At 51.2% G+C, this 26,285-nt stretch overlaps 2 protein-coding genes and 1 pseudogene across 3 annotated transcripts in view; 1 reads left to right on the forward strand and 2 right to left on the reverse strand.

Moving 5' to 3' along the window:
- The window catches only part of USH1C (USH1 protein network component harmonin), a 46,970-nt gene extending 28,930 nt beyond the window's left edge, over positions 1-18,040 (reverse strand). For both annotated transcript variants that reach the window (XM_042958871.1, XM_015537988.2), the window contains exons 1-10: positions 17,954-18,040; positions 10,375-10,442; positions 8,580-8,723; positions 8,325-8,463; positions 3,566-3,674; positions 3,426-3,450; positions 3,159-3,216; positions 2,739-2,833; positions 1,303-1,387; positions 71-130 (exon numbers count right to left, since the gene is read on the reverse strand). In XM_042958871.1, coding sequence (XP_042814805.1) covers positions 71-130; positions 1,303-1,387; positions 2,739-2,833; positions 3,159-3,216; positions 3,426-3,450; positions 3,566-3,674; positions 8,325-8,463; positions 8,580-8,723; positions 10,375-10,442; positions 17,954-17,989 — 819 coding nt within the window. In that variant the 5' untranslated portion in view covers positions 17,990-18,040. The remainder of the gene's footprint in view (positions 1-70; positions 131-1,302; positions 1,388-2,738; positions 2,834-3,158; positions 3,217-3,425; positions 3,451-3,565; positions 3,675-8,324; positions 8,464-8,579; positions 8,724-10,374; positions 10,443-17,953) is intronic.
- On the reverse strand, positions 4,634-4,987 carry LOC102972082 (annotated as a pseudogene).
- Positions 18,041-20,815: 2,775 nt separating the features above from the next.
- The window catches only part of OTOG (otogelin), a 90,794-nt gene continuing 85,324 nt past the window's right edge, over positions 20,816-26,285 (forward strand). Inside the window, exons 1-4 of the mRNA XM_042959616.1 lie at positions 20,816-20,937; positions 21,595-21,655; positions 25,020-25,095; positions 26,027-26,119. Of these exons, the coding sequence (XP_042815550.1) occupies positions 20,816-20,937; positions 21,595-21,655; positions 25,020-25,095; positions 26,027-26,119 (352 nt within the window). The remainder of the gene's footprint in view (positions 20,938-21,594; positions 21,656-25,019; positions 25,096-26,026; positions 26,120-26,285) is intronic.

Raw genomic sequence — 26,285 nt, forward strand, 5'->3', positions numbered from 1 at the left:
TGGGGGGTGGGGCATGGGAAGTGAAGGGCAGACATGATAACGGCCAGCAGGTGGAGACCCCGCATCTCACCTCCTTGTGGTCCAGGTTGGAGAAGTCGATGCCGTTGACTTCGACAATCTGGTCCCCTGTCTGGAGGAGAAATGGAGAGGGTTCAGTGTGTCCACTATCTGTAAACCCACTCGGCTGCAGGAAGGGCTTCCCCCAGGGTCAGAGTCACATATTGGGTCTTCCAGTGGCTGCACCTCAGCTCTTCCTCATGAATAGAGCAGTTAGAAAGCTCTAATGGTATCCTCCCAGGGTGCCTACACTTTATATTTCCTTTATCGGCTGTCAAATATTATCCCATTAGAGGTTCATTCCTTTGGCTTAATTTGTATTTGCTTTAAAAACTCAGTTTGTAGACATAGGAGCCTTGGGTTTCTCATATAGCAGAGGCCTTATGGAGCCATAATAATATTTTGTATAATAGCTAGCACTCATCAATCCCTTACTATGTGCCAGGCACAGTTGGAAGCATATGTATTAATTCATTTAATCCACACAATGACCCTAGAAGGAAGACTATTGCCCCCATTTTTCAGGAGAAGAAACTGAAGTGCAGAAAAAGGAAGTAGCTTGTCAAAAGAAGAGATTAAGAGTTCTGGGGGCACCTGGGTGGCTCAGTTGGTTAAGCATCTGACTCTTGATTTTGGCTCAGGTTGTGATCTCATGGTTCATGAGTCTGAGCCCCGCGTCGGGCTCTGCACTGACAGTACGAAGCCTGCTTGAGATTCTCTGTCTCCCTCTCTCTCTGCCCCACCCATGCTTGTGCGTGCATGCGCTCTCTGTCTCAAAAATAAATAAATAAACTTAAAAAAAAAAAAAAAAGAGTTCTGGCTCTGGCACCAGACTACCTAGGTTTGAATCCCAGCCCTATTACACTAGGTACATGATCTTAGAAAAATCATACACTTTCTCCAGGTCTCAGTTTCTCCATCTGTAAAATGACAGTACCTAATTCTCAGAGTTCTTATACATTTTAAAGGGCTTAGAAAAAAGTCCTACCCTGTAAACACTCAATGAATGTCAATTCTTTACTATTACTACATCCCCAAGGTCAGGACCAAAGGCTCTCAGAGCCAGAGAAGACTGTAGAAAGGTGAAACGTGAAGCCTTCACTTGGCGGATGGGGAGGAATCATCAGCCAGCGGCTGTTGGGAGAGGGCTGTGTGGAAAGGCCTGCACCTCCATCACTAGCGTGATGACCAGGGTCATCGTCTGACCCTGTACCCCTCTGAGGCATCCCAGTGTCGGTCACTCACCTCCAGCCCCACCTCAGCAGACAGGGAACCAGGCTTCACATTGCTGATAAAGATGCCAGGTTTCTGGATGGGCCCACTGGAAATGCTGTGGGAGAGATGGGAAATATGGGTGAGGCTCTGCTCCTCCCTGGCAGTGCTGCTCATTCTCAATGTCCTGATCCCTCTGCCTGTGTGTCCCGTACGCTGGCCCCTCAGGATCCAGGTCACCCATGAGGTTCAGTACCCATGGGGCTCCGTCGTTTACCTGTCCAGCCTCATTTCCCTGCGGCAACAGCCACAGAAAAACTATTTGTAATTTCCCGCTACCCAACCCGTCACCCAATATATGGCATATGCTGTTGAGGTCTTTTCAAAACACAGCTGGCCCTTGAACAACATGACTTTGAACTGCATGGGTCCACTTGTATGTGGATTTCTCATAGTACAACCCTGTAAATGCATTTTCTCTTCCTTATGGTTTCCTTAACAATAGTTTCTTTGCCCTAGCTTACTTTGTCGTAATAATACAGTATATAGTATATAAAACACAAACTATGGGTTAAGCAACTGTTTATGTTATCGGTAAGGCTTCCAGTCAACAGTAGGTTATTAGTTAAATTTGGGGGGAGTCAAAAAGGGGTCAGCTGTAGGACTCCAGGCAGCCACCGCTAATTGATGAAAAATAGCACAGGACGGGAGACCTATTTGCCATCTCTGATGCAGAAAGCAGCTTCATTAGGGCCCTTGCAACTCTACACTGTAAGTATTTAGTGGTTGGGAAGGAGGGACTCTTTAGCACCTATGCTTGGCAGAAAAGCATTGAATAAATGTGAATGAGTAGAAACAATATGAAAAAGTTAAATAATAATAGCTAATGTTTACCAACTGCTTACTACCTACTAGGCACTAAACTGGTACTTTATCTCTACATCTCATTCTTGCTCACAACCACTGGTATCGTCATTCCCAGTTTATAGAGGGGGAAACTAGGCTCAGAGTGGTTAAGTAACCAGTCCAAGGTTCTAGAGCTCACAGGTGGAGAGCAGGGGCTGGAACCTAGATCTATAAGTGTACCACCCGTGTGTGTAATAAGACCACCTCAGGTGGCCTGATGCCTGTTTGCAATTCCCTGGCTGCCACTTAAGGAACCCCACAAGGTAATAAATGACAAGGGAACTGTAACAGAGATGGCCAGCTAGACGGGCCCCTTTTGCAGTGACTCAAGAGCCCACCAACGGAACACGGCTCTGCCTGTGGGCCTCAGTTTCCTCATCTATAAAATGGGCCTGTCAGAGCTGTCCCTCTGGCTGTATAGGGCTATTGTGAAGCCCAGAGAGGAAATCAGACACTGAGAAGTGTCATCTCCTCAGAAGCAGCAGTGAGAAAGGGGAGAAGTGTTAGGGGTCTCCTGGGGTCTACTGGCCATGAGAGAGCCCCAGGGCACGACTGACACCCACCTGCAGCCAAGGCCCCGGGATCCTACCAGACTGATGAAGACCTTCTTCTCCTTGTTTTCCCGACTGCCGGGGAAGCCCAGGCTGCTCCGCCCACCCTGGAGGAAGGATGGGATAAGGGTCACTGGGTGTCCACATGTGTGCAAGTGGTCTCTTGATTTCATAAAGTCCTTTAGAGCAACTACTGCTGTCTTCATATAAGACTGCTTGCCATTATGTTCCTAGGGGGTATGTCTGCCCCAGCTGGGCCTGGCTGGATGCCCTGGGGGCCTCAGGGACGTTCTGGATGTCTCTGGATGTCTTGGGAGCCTGTCTAAAGCCCCTGAAGGCACATCTCTGGGGCAAGCCCTCCCTTTGGGACCTGCTGCCCCTCCTTGAAGACAACCCTCTCCAGACCCCATCACAGGTGGTCCTGGCCCTTACCTCAGATTCTGACACAAACTGATCCACATACTGCCATTTGAGGGGTTCATCAGGAGAGCTAGTGGGACGGGGATGTAAAAGGGCAGTCATTAGAGAGAGATGTTTGAGGAACCAGGCTCCAAATCCAGATCTGCCCATCTGGAGCCTCCAGCCACTGCTGGCCCAGGAGCAGTACTGGTTTGGTGGAAGCCAGAGCCCAGTGCGAATCCCAGGACCCTGACTGAGCCCACAGGGAAGAGTCTGTCTGCAGAGGAAGGTCCTGCTCACCTCTTCACAGGAATCAGGCCGATGTCTGTGGGAGAATGGCATAGGGGTTAGGACGGTGCCCCAGGAGCTAGGGACCCCACCGCCTATCCCACCCCACCCCACCCCTCCATCAGTACCCCTGGTCGTCTGGCCTCACTCACGTCTCACTTTGATGGACACGGTCTTCTTGGTGCGGATGAGGTTGATGACTTCCTCATGGGTGCAGGAGGAGATGGAATATCCATTGATCCGGACGATCTCATCCCCTACCTTGGCCGCAGACAGAAGGAATGAGCACCAGGTTGAGAAGGCAGCTGGGCAGGCTTGCCACTAGATGCTCTGGGCCTGCTCTCCGGGAAAGGGGACGATGACGTGCCTTCCCTCAGAAGAAACCTCGGTGTGTACCCTAGTACCTTGTTATAACCAACCCACTCTCCATCAGCTTGAGGGGTCCCAGGATAGTGACATTTCTAAGCAGTCTTTCTGATGGCATTTTACAGATGGGGGAACCAACATGGAGCGGGTGTGAGAGGCACAGAGAATGGGTAGCAGAGCTGGGACTAGAACTCAGGACCCTATATCCTCCCTCCAGGGTCCCTTTTCCCCACTGGGTCACCATCAGGTTCTATAACGCGTGCAAAGGGCAACCTTCACCTAGATTCAGGCAGTTCTTCCTTGGCCTTTGTCCCACCCCGCCCACAGAGTAGGTTCTCCTGTCTTTGTTAATCACTATAACACCATAACGGAGTTGGGGTGGGGAACTTCCATGATTCCTGACCCAAGTTCACATCACTGACACACACACACAATATCTTTCTTTCCACTCTATGGAAGCTTAATGGGCATTTTAACTCTGCCACAGCCCTGACCTCTGAATTCCCACTTGGAGTAAGCAAAGAAGAATGAATAAACACAAGGCTTTGGCATCAGATGTCCTGGATTCAAACTCCTGCTTCCATTTTGTTTCTTTTCTGCTTCCATTATCATTATTATTATTTTTTTAAGTAGGCTTCATGCCCAGTGCGGACCCTGATTCAGGGCTTGAACTCACGACCCTGAGATCAAGACCTGAGCTGAGATCAAGAGTGGGATACTTAATCCACTGAGCCACCCAGGTGCCCTCCAACCCCCCCCCTTCTTCTATTCTTATTTGCTGCACAACCTTGGGTAAGTCTCCCTCTCTCTCTCTTTTTAAATATTTTTATTACTCAAAGAAAATCTTCATTTTTTTATTTAGCTTTCTGACTCTATGTTTGTGCTTTCAACACTTTCACGACGATTTTCTCCTCTTTAATAAGGAAAGCACGCTTGATCCTGTCATGAACACACTTAGCACACAGGGAACCACCATAGGCCCTGCTGACATGTTTTTCCACTTTAGGCAACCTCGGAAGAACTGTAGGTGTCACAGCACGAGCTCCTTGAAGCTGGCCTGGGCACATGCCACATGTGGAGTCTGGTGCCTTCCCAACCTTCTTGGTCTAAAGGTAAATGATTCTATTGCCAGAGGTTCGGGACAGCTTAGTTTCATCAGAGGCTGTTTTGCAGGACAGCCTACGATGGTATGTCAAACGCTAGACCATTCGGAATGCCCGTGAACATTGTCCTCGGAAGAGGAAACTTGGGCAAGTCTCTTGAACTTTCTGAACCTTAGTTCTTCTCATCTGTAAAATGGGGAGATGCCCAAGCAGCTGTGAGAATTAAGTAAGCAGGTCCATGTAAAGCCAGCCAGCACCTGGCACATTGGACAGTAATCAATCAATGGTCACAATTGTTACCATTAGTTGGGCCTGAGCCCTAAATATTCTTGCCCTGTTCGCAGGACTTTGGGCCTCATTTGATTGGGAGAGACAGGGCTCACAGGCCTGCAGGGACAGCCTTTGGATACAGATCTGTGGTGAGCTCATCCCCTGCTAGACACTGCTCTGGGTCCCTCCAAGCACTTTGGCTCTGGGGGTCAGTCTTGAAGCTCCTCACTTAACAACTGTGGGGCTGGAGGCACCTCGGTGGCTCAGTCGGTTAAACGCCCAACTTTGGCTCAGGCCATGATCTCATGGTTCGTGGGTTCAAGCCCTGCTGTCAGGCTCTGTGCTGACAGCTCAGAGCCTGGAGCCTGCTTCAGATTCTATATCTCCCTCTCTCTGCTCTTCCCCTGTCTCTCCCTCTCAAAAATGAATAAACGTTTAAAAAAAAAAATAACTGTGGGCTGGAAGGACACTTAGACATCACATGAAATCAAGGCCCAGGGAGGTGATGTTTTGTCTAAGGTCACACAGCCATTAGCTGCAAAACACGGACTGGATCCTGGATGCCCCTTTCTAGCCTGAGGCCAGCACAAGTCAGCTGACAGCTTAACTCACACCACATGTGCTGTCCCTTTGGGGACTTGTTGGTACATGTGGGAGACACAGTTGACTCTGTGGGGTCTGGGAGCTGGGCGGGCCCACAGCCTGTGAGGGGTTCGCTAGGCCAACTTCCACCGTCTACAACATCATTACAGAGTCGCTTCTCAATATTGCCACCTGAATGCTTCCCTTCCACATCTCAACACAGACCCCAATGTTCACAGGGGCCTGACAAGAGTGGCAAGGGGCTTGAAAAGGTGTCACAGGATGAGGATCGCTAAAGAACTCTCTAGATTTCTGGGGACATCTCATGTGAGGAGAGCAGCTGGTCTAGTTCTTTGCACCCACTTTTTATAATGACTCTGTGTGTCCGTTAATCAGATGAGGAAACTGAGGCTCAGAGAAATAAAGGGATTTGCTCAAGGTCAGCTGGTGGGTAAAAAGTGTTCCTGGGATTTGAAGTCAGGTTTCCCACACAGACAACAAGCATTGTCTCTTGGGCATTTGGAAGCAGGGAGGAAGGGCACCTGGCCAAGCCTGACTGCAGTTCCCTGCATCCTGTCCTCTCTGGATTCTTGCCACCTGTCACAGATGATCTCAAGTCCCATAGGAAAGGCAGAGATTGCTCTGTCCATTTTATAGCTGGGACAACTAAGGCACACAGAATCATGCTCTAGCCCTGGATTATACAGCATGTTGTGCAGCAGAGGCTGCCCTGTGCTGAGGACAGAGGACATAGGTTCAGACAGGATACATTTGAAGAAAGATCTAAAATATGGGGCTCCTGGGAGGCTCAACTGGTTAAGCGTTGACTCTCGGTTTCAGCTCAGGTCATGATCTCACAGTTTGTGAGTTCAAGGCCTGCATCAGGCTCTGTGCTGACAGCACGGAGCCTGCTTGGGATTCTCTCTCTCCCTCTCTCTCTCTGCCCCTCCCCTGCTTGCTGTCTCTCTGTCTCAAAATAAATAAGTAAACTTAAAAAGTAAATAAATTAAAATATGTCCAATAGGTGGACAAGAATGGAGAGATGGGAGTCCCAGGGCTGAGTCCCATTAATGGGTCCAAGTTCCCCACCTGGGGACCAGCCTCACAGGTCAAATCAGCAGGGCCTTCAGTCCAGCCAGTCTGGACATGCCCCTCCCCTGCCTTCCAGAATCTTCTCCTGTCCTCAGATCTCAGGCATGAGATCTTCCCAGAAACATGAACCCCAGACAGGTGAATGGATATGGACGTTTTCCCCAAGCTCCTCTGAGTAAGGCTCCCTCTCTTGTTCCAAAAGGGAGCCTGCTTAGGACCCCAGTCAGAATGATTCCCACACAGGCTGCGATATCAGCTTTCCTCTCTCTCCCGCTCCAGCATGGAGCCCTGCAAAAGGCCCTTTGTGCAAGGCCCACAATGAAATGACGATCTGAGGGACAGCAGCACAAAGGACAGATGAGCCCATCAGCCCAAGAAAGAGAAGATAATTCATAAGCCTGAGAAACAGGTGGGAAGGTAAAACTCTAAGTTTCATTAAAATGCCCTGATGTCCCCAGTCATGGAAGCATCGTTGAGAAATGCTTGTCCTAAGAGGAAAGCTCACCCTGGAAAAAAAGAGGGCCTCAGTCGATGCCAAGAGAGGAGCTCATTATGTTTTTTCTCTGGCTGTGTTTCTGGGCTGGAAAATGTGCCCCACAGGAGCGGAGTAATGAAGTGGCTGAAATTTCAGCCGCCACTGGCGAGCCGTGAGACAGGGATTTAGAACAAAGCAATGTCTGTCAGCTCCCACTTTCCACCTCCCTCTCCATGGGGCCTTGTACCATAAGTCTTGGAGACCCCTGAAGCCCCTGTCTTGGCAGCCTGATAACAAACATGCTGGCAGCTTTGGGAGGCAGTGGGAGGGCCTCTTCGATGCGGACACACAAAACACAGCTCTGTGCTCCAGCAGGAGTGAGACCTGGAGGTCGGCCCATCTCTGCTCGGACACTGAGATCACTGAGGTGTGGGACCCCAAGGGAGAGGCACCTGGGGTGCCGAAGAGAGATCCCTGGGCTTGGCAGACACAAGACCTGGTTTCAAATCCTGACTCTGACACTTACTGGCTGTGACTGTTTGTATCATGACAACCTGATGAGGTAGGGAGTATTATTATTATCCCCATTTTACAGATAACAAAACTGAGACATGGGGTTAAGTAATTTCATCATATTTCCATTGCCAATGAATAGCAAAGCCAGGACAATCTGGCTTTCTAGGGTCTATGCTCTTAAGCACCATACTACACTGGGATTTCCTTTACCCTTCCAGTAAAAGGCTACACATCTGAAGCTTCAGGTGTTAGGACATAACTATGCTCTTCCTTTGGGAAGTGGGGTGGGTGGTGAAGGGCAGTATCCAGGTTCCCAGCTTGACCGAAGAAAACCGGCAATTGCCTGCAGCCTGATGTCTATGGGCCAAGGAAAATCTGTCAGGATGTGACAGTCCAAAGGAGACTTTCCTCCCCTAAACTCTCAGAAAGGTGAGGCGACCATGTTCAGAGGAGAGACAGGAAGCCTGAGGCCCTGACCCTCCATTCCCCTGGACTCTGCTCACTCACCTGGAGGCCGACACTGTCAGCCTGACCCCCTTTGATGAGGTGGGAGATGAAGAGCCCACAGCCGAACTCGAGGCCCCCACGAACACTGAGGCCGAGGCCTTCAGGGTGCAGACGGTCCAGACGCACCTCCTTCAGCTTCCTGCCATAGGAGAGGTCAGTGATGGCTCGGCGCTGCCCCATCCACTAGCGAGTGACCCTGTCCATCCCACGTGACCCTTCCCACCCCTGCCTCTGTCCTGGCAGCTCCCTCCATACCTGGAACGCCGGGGGGTCAGCTGGTCGTATTCCACCTGGTGCTTCAGTGGGATCAGGGGCCTGATGGCGTCAAACAGCGGCAGGCGGCTAGGCTCATTGATGACCAGCTTCAGGTCTCCCACAAGCACGACCACATCCATGGTTCTGCGGAGACACGGGGGATGCCTGGAGCCTCACCCATGGCCTGGGTGACATCCAAGGATTCCCAGAGGGTCCCCACCCACTGGGTCCAAGCCTTGGAAATGGGGAGAACACTCCTGAAAATCCCAGAGTCCCTAACTCTGGGCCAGCTGCCTCAGAAGAGCTTTGTTCTTTCACGTTAAATGTCACAAAGACAGGGGTGAGGTAGGGATCGTTAACCCATCCTCACAGATGAACTCTAAGCCAGGATTCAGACTCAGCTCTGCCTAAGTCTGAAGCCCAGGATCTTCCCAGCCAGGAAGCTTCATGCGAGATGCTGGTGACCCTTCTCACACCCCACTTCTGATCTGCAGCTAAGCTCTGTAAAGTCTGCCCTCACGGTATCTCTCACATGACTCCTCTTCACACCGTTCAGATCCTCAGCATCTCTGGCCTGCTCCTCTCTAGCTGTCAGCCGAGCTGCTCACTCTGACCTAATGTTTTCTTTTTTTTTTTTTAATTTTTTTTAATGTTTATTTATTTTTGAGACAGAGAGAGACATAGCATGAACGGGAGAGGGGCAGAGAGCGAGGGAGACACAGAATCGGAAGCAGGCTCCAGGCTCTGAGCCATCAGCCCAGAGCCTGATGCGGGGCTCGAACTCACAAACCGCGAGATCGTGACCTGAGCTGAAGTCGGACGCTCAACCGACTGAGCCACCCAGGCGCCCCTCAGCTAATGTTTTCTAAATATAAGTCACTCCCCTTCTCAAAACCCTTCAATGGCTCCCCACTGCCCAGAGGACATCATCCATTCTCCTTGAAGGACTCAGGGCCTCCACGGCCTGTCTCCGTGGAGCTACTCCAGGCTTGTGGCTGTTCATGGCCTCTGTGTGCCCTGGGTTCTACTCCCCCAGATTACCTGTCACTTCCCTGTGCTTTCATGTCTCTGCACCTGTGCTCATATTGATCCCTTGTCCTGGAATGTCCTTCTCTGATATTTCCACCTATCAAAATCCTTCTTACCCTTCAAAACCTAGCTCAAGCCGTCCCGGTCCTCCCTGCCATGATGAGAAGCAAAAGCTCCTTTCTTCACCCTGCTTTTACTTCACCTTAGCAGTTATTCTGCTGTGACTTATATTGGAGTTCTTTGTGGTTGTAGTGTCTGTATACTCCCCCCACTGAGTCACGAGTTACTTAAAGAAAGAAACTAGATCTTTTTCATTTCCAGATTCTGCCTGGTACCCAGCAAGTGGTAGGAGCTTACAAATGTATGCTGGATGAATAAACAAGTGACATCTGACGTGTAGCTGGGGGCAGCTGGCATTTCTTGTTCTATCTCAGCACTTACATTCTGTTGAACCTTTCTGGCTACTTGATAGCCTCATCCATTGGATTGTGAGCAAACTGAGGGCAGCGACCGGTCTGTCTTGTTCACTCACGTGCCCTCAGCTCCTAGCACAGAGCCATGCACAGAGTATTTGTGTAAACATTTGCTAAGGCAAGTGAATGGTGTGTCCATTTGATTCCCAGGAGCACTGAGCATCTGTCCCCTTCCCAGAGCTCCCAAGGATGGGAGGGGGAGGTCCTCCTTTCTCAGAACAAGCCATCCCAGGGCTCTCTAGAGACAGAGGTACCCCAGGGTGGTCCATGGGAGCTGGACCCAGCACACTTACTGGTGATACATCCGCAGCACATCATACAGATAGTCCTTCTCCGCATCATTTTCAATCAGAAAATCCACCTAGAAAACCCAAGGGCAGAATTATAGCCCCAGGCCCAGCACTCCCATAGCAGACCCCGGGGAGGGGGAGGCCACTGCCAAGGGCCTCCTCAGCACCTCCACAGGGCTGGGGCTGTGAGAGGAGGGCAGCCAGGGGCCAGGCTGGCCCTCTGACCGTAACACATCAGATGCATGCAGATCACTCCAAAGTGGCCACAGGAGTACCTCTGCACATCCAGATGTGGCCAGGCTGAACCTCATCCCCAGGCAGGTACACACATTCATATGCACACACATGAACCTCCGCGTGACCGTGATGCACTCCCATGACAGCAGTGTTACCGCTCACCCCATGGCTATGTCACCAGAGTCCAGAGTGGCAATGCCAGTGTCAGATCCCTGGTCTGGAAGAAGCCCAGTGTCTTACCTGATGGTGACTGTAGTGCCGGATAACTGCTTTCAGAAAGGATTTGGGCCACTTGCTCAGATAGCACATCCTACCCGCTGGAAGGACCCTACCGTTCTTCTCTGTCACCAATGCCAGGGGCAACTTTGCCTTGTCCTGTCCTGGCCTAGGCTGGGCTAGCCCTGCCGTCTGTCCACTAGTCAGCCTCCTGGCTACTCCTTCACCTCTCCACATCCCTTCAGTCCCTCACCTCCCCTCCCCCTCCAGGGGGAGAGTCAAGTTACATCATTTCAACTTTGCTGACGTCAATGGCTGGGACTCCAAGGTCAGGGTCAGGAGCTGTTTCATTAGCACCTCAATCCCAGGGGAACTGGTGGGTAGAAGCCCCAGATTCCACTCCCAGTTCAGTGTGAATCTCTACACGCTGTATCCTTGACTCTCTCTTTAGCCCAAGACTGAATAAGAGGGCAAGAACAGCTTCCAGCTGGGAGGCGGGTCAGGAGGCTCTGAACGGTGCATGGTCAGGAAAGACTCTACAAAAGGAGGCTTGGATTCCCCTTAAATGAAGGCAGGGTTCAGGTGGGAGGAGGCAGGACAGTCCATCTTGCACCAGTTTGTGACCTACTCTTTTGTGATGAGCTGGAACTGAGCTAAGAGGGATAGAACCAGGAGGCTGTGGCAGATGTGTGCTGAGGAGTGATGGGAAGGCGGTGGCCCAGGGCTGACCAAGAGGATAGAAGGAAGGCGCTAGACCAGAGCAACTGGAGTGCATTCATCATTCAGTAGACACCTCTGGGCACTGCACACCTCTGCATGGCACAGTGCTGTCGAGGATCTACTGCATGCCAGGTGCTTTCCACTGAGCGCAGGGTATTAGGACATTGGCACAAAGTGCCCTGGAGCAGGGGCTCCTTGAATTCGGCCCTTGGACTGCTCCTTGTTCTCTCATTCAGGCCATACTCTGCTTACTGACTGCCAACCATGTCTAGGAACTTTACGTAAATTCTCTTAACCTCCCAACAAACCTCTGACATGCATGGATACTATCATCCCCCTTTGAGAGAAGAGAAAATATAGGCTCCAAGAAGGAGCACAGCTGAGACTCCAACGTATGCCGGCTGGCTCTAAAACCTTTGCTTTGTTTCTGACCACCACATAGTATCCACTTACCGGATACAACTTTTTGTATGCATTCGTCTAACAGACATTTACTGAGCACCTACTGTGTGCAAGACACTGTGTCTTTTTCTAATTAGATTTAAAAATATTTTCCTTTTCTTGGATCTCTCTTGACATGGGCACAGAAACCCCAAAGGAGCCCAGCATCTACAAATACTTTATCACATCAATCCCTCCTTCCCGGCCCACCTATCTCTGGTCTCCTCCATCCTGCATCAGCATTCTCTGGCTGATCCTCAACTAACTCTTTGCTATCTGTCTGTATGGTAGGGGTAAGGGGGGCTCAGGCCCCCTGTCTAGGGCCCTTGAGGCAAATTCTGCGTTTAGCCTTGGGCCCTTTCCAGCCTCATCTCCCAGCATTCCTCCATATGGACTGGCCCTTCAGGAGAGCTGCACGGGGAAAGCAAACAACATTCAGCTCATGCAAATACACCTCCACGTGTGCACCCTGCCAAAGACCGAGAAAGAGAGCAAGAGCAAATTAAATAATGCATGTTGTTCCACTCAACGAACATCTGCCCTTCTCAGGCTGTTGTGGGGACTAAATAAGCAAATATACACGAAGTATTTAGAACAGTGCCCAGGGCTCCCAAATCTTGAGGACTCTGAAACATGTGCTGAGTCTCTTCCTTTCTGTCTCCAGACCCACTCTGCAGCCTTCTCCACACTGCCCTGTGTCCCAGGATGCTTTGCCTGGGCTCCCTGCCCTCTGACACCCAGCTGGTGTGAGAGCCCGAGGAGAGAGAAAATGGGGTTCTGACTCCCCCGCTCACACTCTCTGCTACATCACCTTACAAGCAGCTCTGAGCTTCTGCCTGTAGCCATGGCTCTCCCCTTCCTTTGCCCCTTCAGGAGCACTTGGGTTCCTGCTGCTGCTCCCAGGCCCTGTCACCACACTTTGTGGGTTCATGCGTCCCTGCCCATCCTTCGTAAAGCTCTCTTTAGTCTCCCATTTGGGAAACCGTTGGGATAAGCCACACGCTTCTTGCCTCAACTCTGGCCGGTGTGAAACACTGGCTCTTAGCAGTGGTAGTACCAGCAGCATTTTCTCTCTGTGAGCTCTTCCTGCACCTTTAAGATGCCTCAAACATCAGCTCTCCTTGGTCAAACCTCTCCTCATGCTCCCCCACAAGTCCTGTGCTGTCATTCTGCGCACGTGACACCACTTAGTTCCCACCCCTGCCACGGCACTCACAAAGCTGTGTTGTACATTCTCTCTTTACTCTCCTGTCTCCCCACTAATCTGTGTGTGGCCCAGACACAGGCCTGGGAGGAGTGTGGCAGGGTGAGGCCAACAAGCCCCTTCCCCAGCTGACTCTGCACTTCTCTGGGCTTCAGTTTCCTCATAAAATGGGGATGAAAGTACCTATTTCATAGGATTTCATCCTTCTTTGAGACCCTAATCATTTTTTTTTATTATTATTCATTGAGTTAATGCCTGGCACGGTACCTGGCAAATAGTAAGTGCTAAGTGTTTGTTGACCAGAACTAAGTAAATGAACACAGATTCTATATTCTCAGCAGCTATCAGGCCGTGGGCACTCCATAAACGTTGCTGGAATGAATGGATCCAGCCACACTTCTCCCCAGGCCTTCAGAGCACTACCCCTGGGTAGTACTGGGTATATTTGGTCCTTGTTTTATTATTCTTCATCCTTTCAAGACACCTGTGTCTTGCTGGCTAGTTGGTGGCATTTGTTTTCATTTTTAAATTTTTTAGAGTTTATTTATTTCTTTTGAGAGAAACAGAGAGAGAGAGAACAAGCAGGGGAGGGGCAGAGAGAAGAAGAGACAGAATCCCAAGCAGGCTCCCCCACCACCAGTGCAGAGTCCAGTGCGAGGCTCAAACTCATGAACCATGAGATCACAGCCTGAGCCGAGATCAAGAGTTGAATGCTTAACTCACTGCACCACCCAGGCGCCCCTAGTTGGTGGCATTTGACCCAGTGCTTGGCACACCTGATCATGCCCTCTTCCCCTGCTTCTCCTACCTCACTTGCTGTTCCTTCCTCTCTTCCTCTCCTCTAAAGGTTGGGGTGCCCTGGTGCAGTCCTGGGTCTTCTTTTCCTCTTCACTGTGTCCCTACGTCACCTCATCAGTTTCAGAGGTTGAGCTACCATTTATTCCTCAAGGACTCACCGCAGCTTATCTCCAGCACAGATCTCTCCCCCCATCTTCAGACTCCCACAGCTCCTGGCCTTCTTTGTCACCTCTCTACTTAATGCTTGAACAGGCATCTCAAACTTACAACATTCAAAATGGAACTCTTGGTTTCCACCACCTCCCATCTTGTCCCCACCAACCTGCTCCTCCCAAAATGTAGACTCCCCTTTGATGCCTCCCTCTCCACACCCACAGCCACCCATCACCAGAACCCACTGGGTCTACCTTTTCTCATGTCCGGGGTCTGACTGCTCCTCATGCTCGTCCAAGCCCCCACCTCTGGCCTGGGCTGCTGTAGGAGCCTCCTGCCTGGGGTCCCCCTTCCACGCCTGGCCCCTTCAGTCTGCTCTCTACCAGCACTCAGAACAATCCCTCGTGTAAGGTGCAAGGCAGTCGTGTCACTCCCCTGCTGGCTTCTCATCACTCTGAGAACAAAACCCCAAGTCCTGACCCTGGTCTACAGGCCCCCACCCCACTCTAATTCATCACCCATTACTCTTCAATCTGTAATTCCTCTCAGAAACACCACCCTCCCTGCTGTTCCTAAAGGCTTCAGGGCTTTTGTATTTTACTGTTCCCTCCTCTTGGAATATTCTTCCAAGTTCTTCTACTCCTTGGAATGGCTCCTTCCCTCCCTTCTTTCTAGATGTCTGTTCAAATATCACCTTTTCAGAGAGGCCTTCCTGACAACCAACTGGTTGCTCTCTGTCCTCTCATCCTAGTTTATTTTTTCCATGACATGTATCACTACTTTGTATGATACTTGTATTGGTTTACTTGTTAACTGTCTGTCTTCCCCACTAGAGTGTACTAAGGAGCCAGGGACTTTGTTTTATTATTCAACGGTTAGAGTAATGTTGGGCATATATTAGGAGCTCAGTCAATGTTTACTGCATGAATGATTAGTAAAACTTTGGAAGGCAGGGGGCCTTTCTGACCTTCTTATTGATCCCCTTCCTCCTGCCCCCAGGCGCCTGGCCTTGGCAGGGTACACTACAGATATCCATAAATGAATGATTACTGAACAGGCAATAAAAACTTTTTGAGCAAATGAGTAACCAAGTTCCTCCAACATGCAGGCACAGTGAGCAGAAGGACAGCCTTCTTTTGAAAATCTGGTTCTCTGGGGACGAGGCTTACTTGGTCTCTGATGCTCCCTTTCCCTCTCCTTGGTATCCTGGCCCAAGGTGGTGACTGGGAAGGGCATGTAAGTACTGCTGATGTCCTTGGGAAACTGCACAAGCCCAGAGAAAGGGACTCTACTCAATAGCCTGGAGCCTGCTGGCTCATCCAACAGGATGCTCTGCAGGTATCTGCGGGTGGCCATGGACCAAATGGTTACCACAGGTCCAGAGTAGCCAGTACTTGAATTCCTATTTAATCCTAACTGTCCAGTGTGGTAAGCACTGTAAACCTCATCTCATAGCCGAGGAAACTAGAACTCAGTGAGATTAAATGGCTTGCCCAAGGTCTCACTGGCGGTGAGTGGCAGGGTTGAGATTTGACCCCAGTTCTGCCCAACTTCATATAACAGACAACAACAATGGACATTTGTTGAGGACTCACTAAATATCACAGTCTATTTAAACTCCCTACACCCGTGTAGATCTTACCCAACACTCACAAGAAACTTAGTAGGCAAATATTATTGTTATCTTCATTTAACAAATCAAAGAGCGGAAGCACAGAGAGGTTAATAACTTGCTCAAGGCCACACAGCACTTTCCATGACAATATACCACTTTTAGTGCTACTCCCAACAGATAAAGATTTCCATTACAAACCATTCCCAAGGGGTAAATTTGCACTACAGCACTAAGGAAGGGACACCTAGAAAACAATCAACAGAAGCTGTAAATTTCACCCAGTATGGCTGTGCGCCCCCATCTGTATCCTCTGCTGCTTTGTCCTCTCTCCCTAGTTCCTAGATGATCTCAACCTGGGAGGCGAAGGCTCCTGCCGTCTTGGAGGCTGCAGGGCACAAAGTCCAGCCTAGGCCTTGCCCACATGGCGCCGGCCCCGCCTGCACACACAGGGGCATAAATAGGTAATGACTCCTGTGATGAGGAAGAGCAGGGCAATGGAAACACGAAGACCCGAAGTCCTTTGGAACCTGCAGGCCCTGGTGAAGAGAAACAGGGGCTAACTCCAGGGCAAGTCAGACACCAGGGACTCCATAGGTAATTCTTGAAAGAGAGGCAAAGATAGTACCCACAGGGAAGAGGCAAAAGAGGACCTGACATTACTTTCTGCTCAGGGGCAGGAAACTGAAATTCAAGCCTGAGCCTTGCGGTGGGGATGAGAGGCTGTGCTCCTTTGAAGTGGGTTGCCTGAAATCTACACTCACCAAATGTCCCCTGCGGCTGAAATTTCTCCCCTCACGTCTCTGCACAACAGGATGCACTGGTGAACAGTTTCATGCTCCCCTTGCTAGTCACCAGCCCCAAACTCCTGCTGAATTTCCAGCTATCTCTCATCCTTAGAATACCCAAGCCCTCTTTTTTAGGAGACTTCTGCCAGTGTGAGCTTCCTCCTTCGTACTCCCACCAAACCTTGATCCCAACACTCAGCACCCAGTCGTGGGTAATTATTAATGTAGGGTCTGCCTCCCGCTTGTGCAGCCAGCAATGTGAGGGCACAGATGAGGTCTGGCACTGAGTGGGTACTCCAAATACATTTATTAACTGAATGATTCCCCCTGGCCCTTAGCTCCTGTGGCCTCTACATTGACTGGCTCCTCTGGCTCCCTGGGCCTCTCTGTGAGGAGAGAGGGGTTAAGCACCCTGACTTTGCCTACCTGAGCTCTCCTCCCTCAGGCCTGGGAAGAGGTTTGGCCTGGTCTAAAGACACTGCCCCATCGGGCTCTGTGATGGCCTCAGGGCACAGAGTCACCTGTCCCTCAGGCAAAGCCTGTGGGTGGCTCCAGATCCCCTGGCTTCACCCTTGGGCTCTGAAGCATCCTAAGTCTTAGTGGGGAGGTCTGCTGGGTTACCTCCAATGGTCCTCTCTGGTCTCAGGACCTCAGCAACTCCCACACAGCTCTGGAAACAGTTCTGGAAATACCCTGGGTGAAATCCAGCCCCCTTCTGTGAGGGCCTGAGAATCCTGAACCATCCTTGATGTCCCTTACTGGGACACACCAGGGGAGATATAGCTCCGTCTGAAGAGTCTGGCTGACTCTCCGTACCTCCTCCCTTCCTCCCACTGCCCCCTTGTCAGTGCCAGGGGCTTGCTTCTCAGGCCCTAAGATATGCCCTGAAGTGGGGAAAGGCGCCCTGAAGTGGGGAAAGGCTCCCTAAAGTGCTTCTAACTCATGTTTTGAGGTCAAAGGACAGAGAGAGATGACCAGTTTTCCTTCCCACCAATTCTCACCTCTCAGACACTGTCCCATACCCTCTCCATATGCTCCAACAGCCCTGAGCTTGGGGCACTAGGAGCTGAGGGACTGACTATGGGGCATGTCAGAGAAGCATCCTGTCCTCAGACCAAGGCTGCAAGGAATTCCAACCCCAGAGAAGTTCCCACCCTTGGAGAGCAGAAGGAGAAAGGGCACTTTCTGGAGATCGGTTTATGGGTTCCCACACCTGGAGTCCTAGTGTCCCCTCCCTTATTTCACTGGGGATCCCAGCTGGAAATCAAACGACTCTCAGGGGTCCCAGTGCATCCACAGCTCTAAGTCCGGGCTGGAAAAGGGAGGGGTGGCACTCGGTCTGACAATCCCCCACTCACCCTGTCCAGGACTCCGGAGTCCTGGACGCTTTAGGGGCCCCTAAAAAGCTCTGACCTTGTGCCGGAACTCTCGAGCCACCTTCCGGTCCATGGCTGGGCCAGATCGCAGCGTCGCCACACAACTCGCTACTTCGGATGCCTGGCGGCCCCAAACCGGCAGGAGCCGCAACGAGATCCGGCAGCCCTGGGAGCGGTGGGGGCGTGGCCTGGGCGCGGAGGGGCGGGGCCTGGGCGGGGCCGCTGGGCCACCCAGAACACCTGTCCGGAAGCTCGTCGCCTCCCACCGACGCCCTCCGGAGCAAATGTCCCCCACTGTGTGTATGTTGTGGTGGCGGCGGTGATTGAACTCGATGCTGGCCCTCCCCTTGGAGGGTTCGATGAAATCTACACGGGTGTAGGGAGTTTAAATAGACCGTGATAGTTAGTGAGTCTTCAACGAATGTGCGTTGTTTTGTTGTTTATTATCTGGAGTTAGGCAGAACTGGAGTTAGACAGAATCTCAACCCTGTCACTCACTGCCAGTGAGACCTTGTGCTCCCCCAAACACAAGCAGTTGAGGGAGAGGATCTCAGGAGGCCTGGGGAGGTTTGAGACTTTTTTTGGGGGGTCAGACTACTTTTTTGTGGAGGTCCTGAGACTCACATCAGTGGGTAGGGATAATCAATGGATGCGCAAATAGAGGCACATTCGCGCACTCCTGAGGCTTTCACCCACTGCCAGGCATCTCACCTCCAGCGTAATTCTATAAGGCCTCCTCCATGGGCTTATTCCCATTAGGAAGAAATCTTTGATCTGTGAATCCCTTCAGTCTGGGTCTTATGAGGCTCACAGAGGCCTGAACCAGTGGGTGGCAGTGCCCCTCCCGAACCAACTTTCCATCTCACATCCCTAGCCCAGTCTCACTCCAAACACACACACACACACACACACACACACACACACACACACGCTCACTGAGGCATGGAAGGGCCTGGCAGTGACATCCTGATTTACTGCTGACCTTTACCCAGGGCCCAGACCCCATCTGATTAATTTGATTTATTCAGCCAAAGTTCGCTCAACTCCTAGGTCTAGGGCTGGGGTACAAAGACAATGATGAACCAAGCCTGGGACAAACTGAGAGGAAAGAGTGGATTAGGAAAGAGGTGATAAAAATAGGTGTGAATGAGAGCGAGTGGGACCTTTAATCTTGGAGCTTGTGCCTGGATTTAACCCATGGTGGGAGCCTGATCTGTGTGCACCGTGTCAGGGAGCAGGGGACAGGGAGATGGACAGCAACCCAAAATACTGAACCACTTATAATCATAACTTCAGGGACACCTAAAGACCCCCCTCCTTTTCATCTTATCCCCAATGGCTGAAGCTTTGCCAACAGACTTGTTTTTATTTGAGCTAAATTATTGCCTACTTTAGGATATAAATCCTTCCTGGAGAAGAAGCTTGAAATATTATCCATGTTCTCACCTTAGTATTAACTAGTTAAGGCAGAGATAAGAGGTGAAGAATGTGGGATTTTCAAAGGTCCAGGAAAGACACATAAAATATATTCTCCTCTAACTTACTTTGTTGATTTTCTACATCTGTTAACTAAGTCATATGGCTGTTATTTCATAGAATCCAGGCAAAGTGGCAAATGTCCTTACAAGGGGAATGCAGTCCACTGGCCACCTCAGTCGTTTTCCATGACCACCACTCCCACAGGCTCTCTCCTTCTTTAAATGCTTTATCTTTTGGTTTTGAGGACAGCACTAAGTCCTGTCTCTCCTCTCCTGTGAATGTTCCTTTTCAAGTTTTGTCTTCACCCATTCCCTAACCAGGGTTCCTTAAGTCTCCATCTTTGATTCCCTCCTCGTCTTCTCATCTATGCCTACAGCTCCAAATACTCTCTGTGGGGATGTGTGCTTTATTTCCCACTATATTCCCAGAACAAGGTGTGGTAAGAAATAGATGCTCAACAAATTTGTTCAATGGATGAATAAATGAATGCATTCCAAGTTTATATACTGAGTCCACCACCACCATTATCATCATAATTTCTGCAAGACTTGCATCTGGTTTGTGTTCCAACACTTAGTTAGCCAAGGGAGTGATACACAGGTTCCCAAGGCTGCCAAGCCCACATTTCCAACGTTAAACAATTCCTTCTAGAGGGAGTATATCTTGTTCAAAATTAAAGTGTTTTTATTTGTTTGTTTTTGTATGTTGTTGTTAAAGTCTGGCCTTGATGGGATCAATAATATGGGAGTGTGAGGCACTTCTGTCATTCAGTCAACATTTTCTGAGCTGGGGCCTGAACTAGTGCTGAACATACAGAGGACTAAGTCATGATTCATTCCCTAGAGGTGCTCAGAACAGGTAGAGAGGGACTTGGGGAGCCAGGAAGTTGTAATGGTGAGTGGTGGGAGAATAGGCTAGGATTCTGCAGGTTTGATTCTGATACTGACAACGGACCACCGAGCGGCATGTCCCAGGGCTTCTGTAAAGGAGAGTGGAAGACCAGACTCACACAAGCATCTTGGGTGTCTGGTGGAAGGGCTTTCCAAAACCCAGGTTTCTGAGTTGGGGATCTTTGAAGGGTAAGGGATGTTGGGGGCTGCACTTGCTATCTCCTTGCTCCACCGGGGAACTTAAGGCTTAGTGATCGAATCCAGCCTCCCCTGGGGAGGGGCAGCCACAGGTCATGTGGGGCAAAGGCAGGGCTGAGATCTGGCGCCTAAATTATGGTAATGAGCGGGGCAGTCCTGTCATTCTAGCTCCGGGAGGAGCCCAGCGCCTGGGAGGAGGGGCCAGGGGAACCTTCAGGCCAGAGAGTGAGAGGGACTGCGGTCGCCGAGTGGAGATGTGACCCTGCGTTCGCCGGGACAGACACTCGGGCTCCCGATCCTGCGTTCAGGCTTCCCAGTCCCCTTGCGCCCCTATGGGGGCCCGGGCCCCGCGCGCCCCCGCGCCCGCGCTCTGCCTGCTACTCGCCTGCGTCTCGCTGCCCTGGGGTGAGCCGACGGGCCCGTCCCTGAGGGTGCAGGCTCTCGGTGAGAAAGGGTGTGGGCTAGGGGAGGCCAGGGGCCGGGGGGAACCTTTAGGAGAACCGGCCTGGCCAGGTTTCAGAGAGGGAGGAAAAAGAGGTTTGAGGGAGGGCAGGGCCGCGGCCAAAGAGAGGGTCGGAGGGGGCGCGGAAGGAAAAAGAGGCCGGCGACAGCCAGGGGAATGGGTCCCAAGTTAGGCAGGATGGAAGAGACCCCAGGTGGGGAGCTAGAGAGAACTGGGGCACAGAGAGTAGGAGGAAAGAGGGAGGAGACCCTTGTAAGAGAGGTCGCCAGAGAGAGGGAGAAAGGATTGAAGTCTGTAGGGAGAGAGAATGGGGGGATGCAGAAGAGGCTTCCTAGCAGGTGGGGGGATAGGTGGTGGGAGACCCAACAAAGAGAGGCCTGGCTTGAGTGGAAAGCAATCCCCCTTCCCAGCCGCAGCCCCCACGGCACCCACAGCCCAGGGCAATCCAGTGCTGCAGCCCGAGCCTGCCCGGGATCCCAGGTGAGTAGGGGCAAGCCTGTGGCTACTGCATCCGCGGCTCCCATCTTTGTTTCTAGTATGGATGACCCCAGGGTTTTAGCACAGAGGGTAGGGGGGAGGCTTGGAGGTGGTGGGGATGTATGGCCCATTACTATCCCCTCGCCCATGTTAGACTTATTTCTCATCTAGCCACAGCTCTCAGGAGGTGACCCTTGCCATAGAGGATGCTACAACAGTGATAGGAGGCCAGGTAAGAGGAGGCCCTGGGAAGGGGTCTTCACTGGGCAGGGGCTTATTTCTCTCTGGGACTGGGGCTGGCAGGGAGCTTTGTAGGTTGCAGGAAGGTTGTCTCTGCAGTTATTTGGAAGGAAACAAACAGTGTTCCTAGTATACGTCTGAAGTGTGCAAATTTACGAGATGGCTCTATTCCCACTTTCCTAATCTCTTGGGGCCCTGTAGTCGGCTCAGTTTGGTTTTGGTCTTGTTTGTTTTGTTTTGTTTGTGGAGGAGGGCACTAAGATGCAATCAGGACATAGCTGAACTCTCCCCCCCGTCCTGGGGTGACAGCAAGAAGGTGAGGGTTTAGGTGAGTTGAGTTTTCTCCTCCCTGCCTGGTCTGGGAAAGTACAAAGCCCTGTAAGAGGCCCCACTCCATATCTTGAGCCATGCTCCAGCAAGGATACCTAGAGAGGAGAGACGAAAATCGGGCCACTTGGTGGGGTTTGTGAGGAAGGGCTGGTTGGGAAAGGGAGCCCCAAACTATTATCCTCTGAGTCTGCACCATAATCTGTTGCCCACCCTCTTGAGGTCCTCCATGCTTTCAGGAGAGGTGGTAGTTTGTTTTCCCCCTTTGCCAATTTTTTTTGGTCTCTGGATCAGGCGACTCAGGTTCTCTTTTCAATCCTGTCCTGCATGTGTCTTTTCTCCAACTACAGACATGTTACAAATCCAGCCCACCCATAACCAGGTCCCAGAGAGGATCTTGAACCTCAACTCATGCACCTTGGCCTTCAGGATCAGCTCTTTGTGGCCAGCTCTTTGTGGCCAGCAGGTTGGGGAGTATTGTTTATAATAGAAAACAATGTGCCCCAAATACCTGTCTTTTGGAAATAGGTATGAATGAAGACCCCCAAGGCAGGAGGAAGGCATGCTTATTCTGTAAGGTGTGGATTATCTAGGCTCTTTATTTCTGTCTGCCCACTTTTCCAGGCCCCAAGTTTTAGAATCACGGCCAGATGCAGTTTGAGTTGAAAGACAATGTTGTTACTCTTTTTGTATAAGATGAAATCAAGGATGACCTGCCGGGGCCCTCGAAAGCAGGTGAAACAAGGTCTCCTGGTGGAGCCAGCCTGTTTCCCCACAACATCAATGCCCCCCAGAACTCCAGGAATCCCTGTGTTTTAGTGGGGAAAATTATCCTTACCCAAGCACCTCATTCCGCTGGCCGGCTTCCTTCCTTAACAGATTCCAGGGTAAGCCTCCCTCCGTTTTCCTCTGGGAAGCTTCTGGATCAGCCAAGTCCAGTAGGTTTCTCACATTATTCCTTAGAGCAAATAAGGGGTTGGAATGACCTTCCTTTAAAGGTCAGTGGGAGTGGGAGAATGAGGTCATTAGCTAGAAAGTGAACCTGGGGATCCTTCGAGGGCTTTTGCCTGGAATAATCTCATCGGTAAGGGTGGAGGTCCCAGACCAGCAGTCAGCCAACCTTTACTTCAATACTGCCACATTCCTGTAGAACTCAGCCATTCTCCAGAGAATTGAGGGTATAGACCAGGATGGGGAAAAAAACCCACATTGTTATTCACAGGATCCTCAATTTAACTGAAATTTAGCATCCCCTTTAATTATTACTACAGGCTACAAACCACAATGCAGCAATAGCAGTGTCTGTGCCTGTCACCAGTAGAAATCACATATATTTTCATATCACCTTACAGTTGTTGATATTTCCAGATTTCATGTAAACTCACTACTTCCAAACTCTGGCAATGTTAAGACCTGCTGCTATCTTGCTATTTAATGTATTAATAAACAAGCACAAATATTATTAATCAGTTTTATAAAATATTTTTGTAACTGTATTGCAATATAATCGGTATGTTTGTAATCTTCTGTTTTATTTTATGCATTTATAGACATTATTCTGAGAATGGGTTGCTAGGCTTCACTAGATTGTCAAAAGGGTCCTTGGCATCAAAATGATTAAGAACTTCTGATCTATACTGAAGACGAATCATTTGGGCAAGATTTAAAATGTTTTCCAGAAAATGGCCTTGCACTGCAAGCACTGGCTATCTTACCTTCATTAATACTGATCTCAGGAGCCACATCTGAGGAGGGGGCAAGGAGTGGAAAGACACAAAGACCAGGCTTCATTAAGAGCTCTTCAGGGCCTATGGGATGCTGATGGTGATCGTTTTTCCCATGGTCTCCGAGGCCCTGTGAGATTGATTACGACCACGGTGGGAAGCCTGACTCCTGGGGCTCTGGCTGGGTCTGGAGGGTAAGGAGAGCCAGGGAGGACCTGGGAACCAGGGGCCAATGTGGGACAAGAACACTGAAACCTGGCCAGGGAGGGGCTGGTAATCTTCCAGGGGTTAGCAAGCTGGTGAAAAGGGAGGGAGGGAGTGCCCAGGGATGAGGTAGAGAGACTGGGCCTGCCAAGGAGGAGCAAAGAACTGAGCTTGGGCTCCAGGGACCAAGGGTTCTGTCTGAGTCCTTGGCCAGAGGCTGGGGATTCTGCTTGAGGATGCAGAGATGACAATGAGGGAGGAAGACATGTGAGAAATACCCACAGTGTGGTTGGTGCCTGGTTGGCCCCAGGAACAAGAACATGAGATCTGGGAAGCTGTACAAATGGGGAGGCCAGGGCTCTGAGAGGTGAGGAGCCTGCTGCACCCAGGACCCCAGTCCCAGGTGACATGAGACACCTCACACTAGGGTCCAGGAAGTCAGGTGTCCAAGTCAGCTAGCCGTGTGGTGACTGAACACATCTGATGTTTGGGACAGTTCGAATTTCAGATGGTTTATATCTTGAGAGACCACATGTTGGGATTTCCGGTCTGGAAGACAGGATTTCTCGGCTCTCTTTGCTTGTGGCCTCCCCAGATTTATGGTATCAGGGAAAGTCCTTGCTTGGAGCTGCATTCTGAGGATGGTGGGTGGTGACCTGTGTGGAAGGTTGGAGTGGAGGATGGGGTGAGATGTTCCCCTGACCTGGGGAGAGGGGCTGCCTTTGTTTCCTCGGTCTGCCTCATGTGGTTTCTGTGGTGAGTATTTGCTCTCCAGACAAGGGGGTTTTGTGTTGGGCTGGGAGGGAGAGAAGAAAGGAGTGGAGGCTGGGGGATATTGGAGCATGGAGCGGAGGAACTGTGTTCGGGCCACCGAGATGCCACCTTGGAGGATAAAAACCAGCCTTCACTCCTCTAGGGCAGGCCTGAGAGTTCTGTGTTCCAGACCTCTCAGAAGTGGGCCTACAGAGGTGGGCTGGTTGGGGGCACTGAGGGGCAGGGCGTCTCCTCCTCCAGGTGATGGACAGGAAGGGGCATGACCCCTAGGAGGTCCTTCCCTGACATCAGCCCTTGACCGAGTTCTCTTCCTTCTGTTTTGTAAAGGGGGCTGAAGTCCTGGACTCCTTGGCCATGTCCTCTTGGGAAAGACGGCTCCATCGGGCCAAATGTGCACCATCTTGTAAGTGGCCCCCTCCCTGCAGCCCATGGGAAGGCCCTGGCCCGCAGGGAAACCTGTGACGGCAGGGCAGGCTTTCTTCAGGGCCTCTTGTGACCTTTTTTCCCCAGAAAGGGGTGTCTTTCCACCTTTTCCAGCCCCGGTCTCCAACTCCATTTTGCTTTCTCCTTCCTGGCTGAGGAGAGCTTCCTCTGCAGTGTCCTATTCTTATGACCATGGCCCTGTGGCTTTTCTCTCTCACACTATCTGATGCTAGTGAGATTGTGTTTCCTTGTTTAGTGGTTATTTCCCCCTCCCACTTCACCCTGTTTCTGTGGCCTCTCCCCTCACCCTGCCCTGTGTCTGTGGCCTCTACCTTTACCCTGTCCTGTGTCTGTGGCCCTTTGTCTTGCATCATGGCTCCTTCCTTCACCACACTCTGCTCTACTTTGTTTTCTTTTCCTCTGTGGCCTTTCTGTCTACTGTATTCCAAATGTGAGACATCTCCCCCTTCCCTGGTTCATGCTTAGGCCTCTTCCCCTAAGCATAAGGAAAGGGAGGAAAATGGTACTTGAAGATCTCTGGGCACTCCACAGGCTCCATACTCTCAGTCTGCCTGCCTTGTCTGGTAGCCAGGAACTTTTAGCACAGGGAGCTGAAGGCCCAGATGGAGCCGGTCTGGGGGCCACCTGATGCATGCTGAGGACAGGTACTCTGAGACCCCACACCCCCTGTCTGTCAGGGAGGAAGACAGCCAGCCAGGTTTGAGGCATCCTACTTGTGTCCCCATTAGAGCTAGCTACTGAAGAATGTTGGGGCTACCTATGGTGGGATCTGAGTTCTGTGCAGCTCTGGGAGTGCTGGGTCTGGTGCCCTGGCACGAGGGAGGTGCTGTATCACTGGGTTTTGCCAATCTCGGCTCAGTGGGGAGGTGCCTTCTGTGTCTCCCATGCAGACTTGTTCTCCTGCTTCAACGGGGGCGAGTGTGTGTACCCAGCCTTCTGTGACTGCAGACGCTTCAATGCCACTGGGCCACGCTGCCAGATGGGTGGGTCTGGGCTCCATCCCACCCCTGGGATTGGCCCTGGGTACAGGGAGAGCTTGAGGGCCTGAGGCCTGGGGGTCCTGGGCTGGGGTGTGTGTGGGGGTTCTCTGCCAGCTCTGGAACCCACCGGCCTCTAGCTTGGTGCCCACTGCAATTGTACGGACAGGTT

The sequence above is a fragment of the Panthera tigris genome, chromosome D1 (genome assembly GCF_018350195.1).
Source record: "Panthera tigris isolate Pti1 chromosome D1, P.tigris_Pti1_mat1.1, whole genome shotgun sequence".
In the NCBI taxonomy this organism is placed as follows: domain Eukaryota; kingdom Metazoa; phylum Chordata; class Mammalia; order Carnivora; family Felidae; genus Panthera; species Panthera tigris.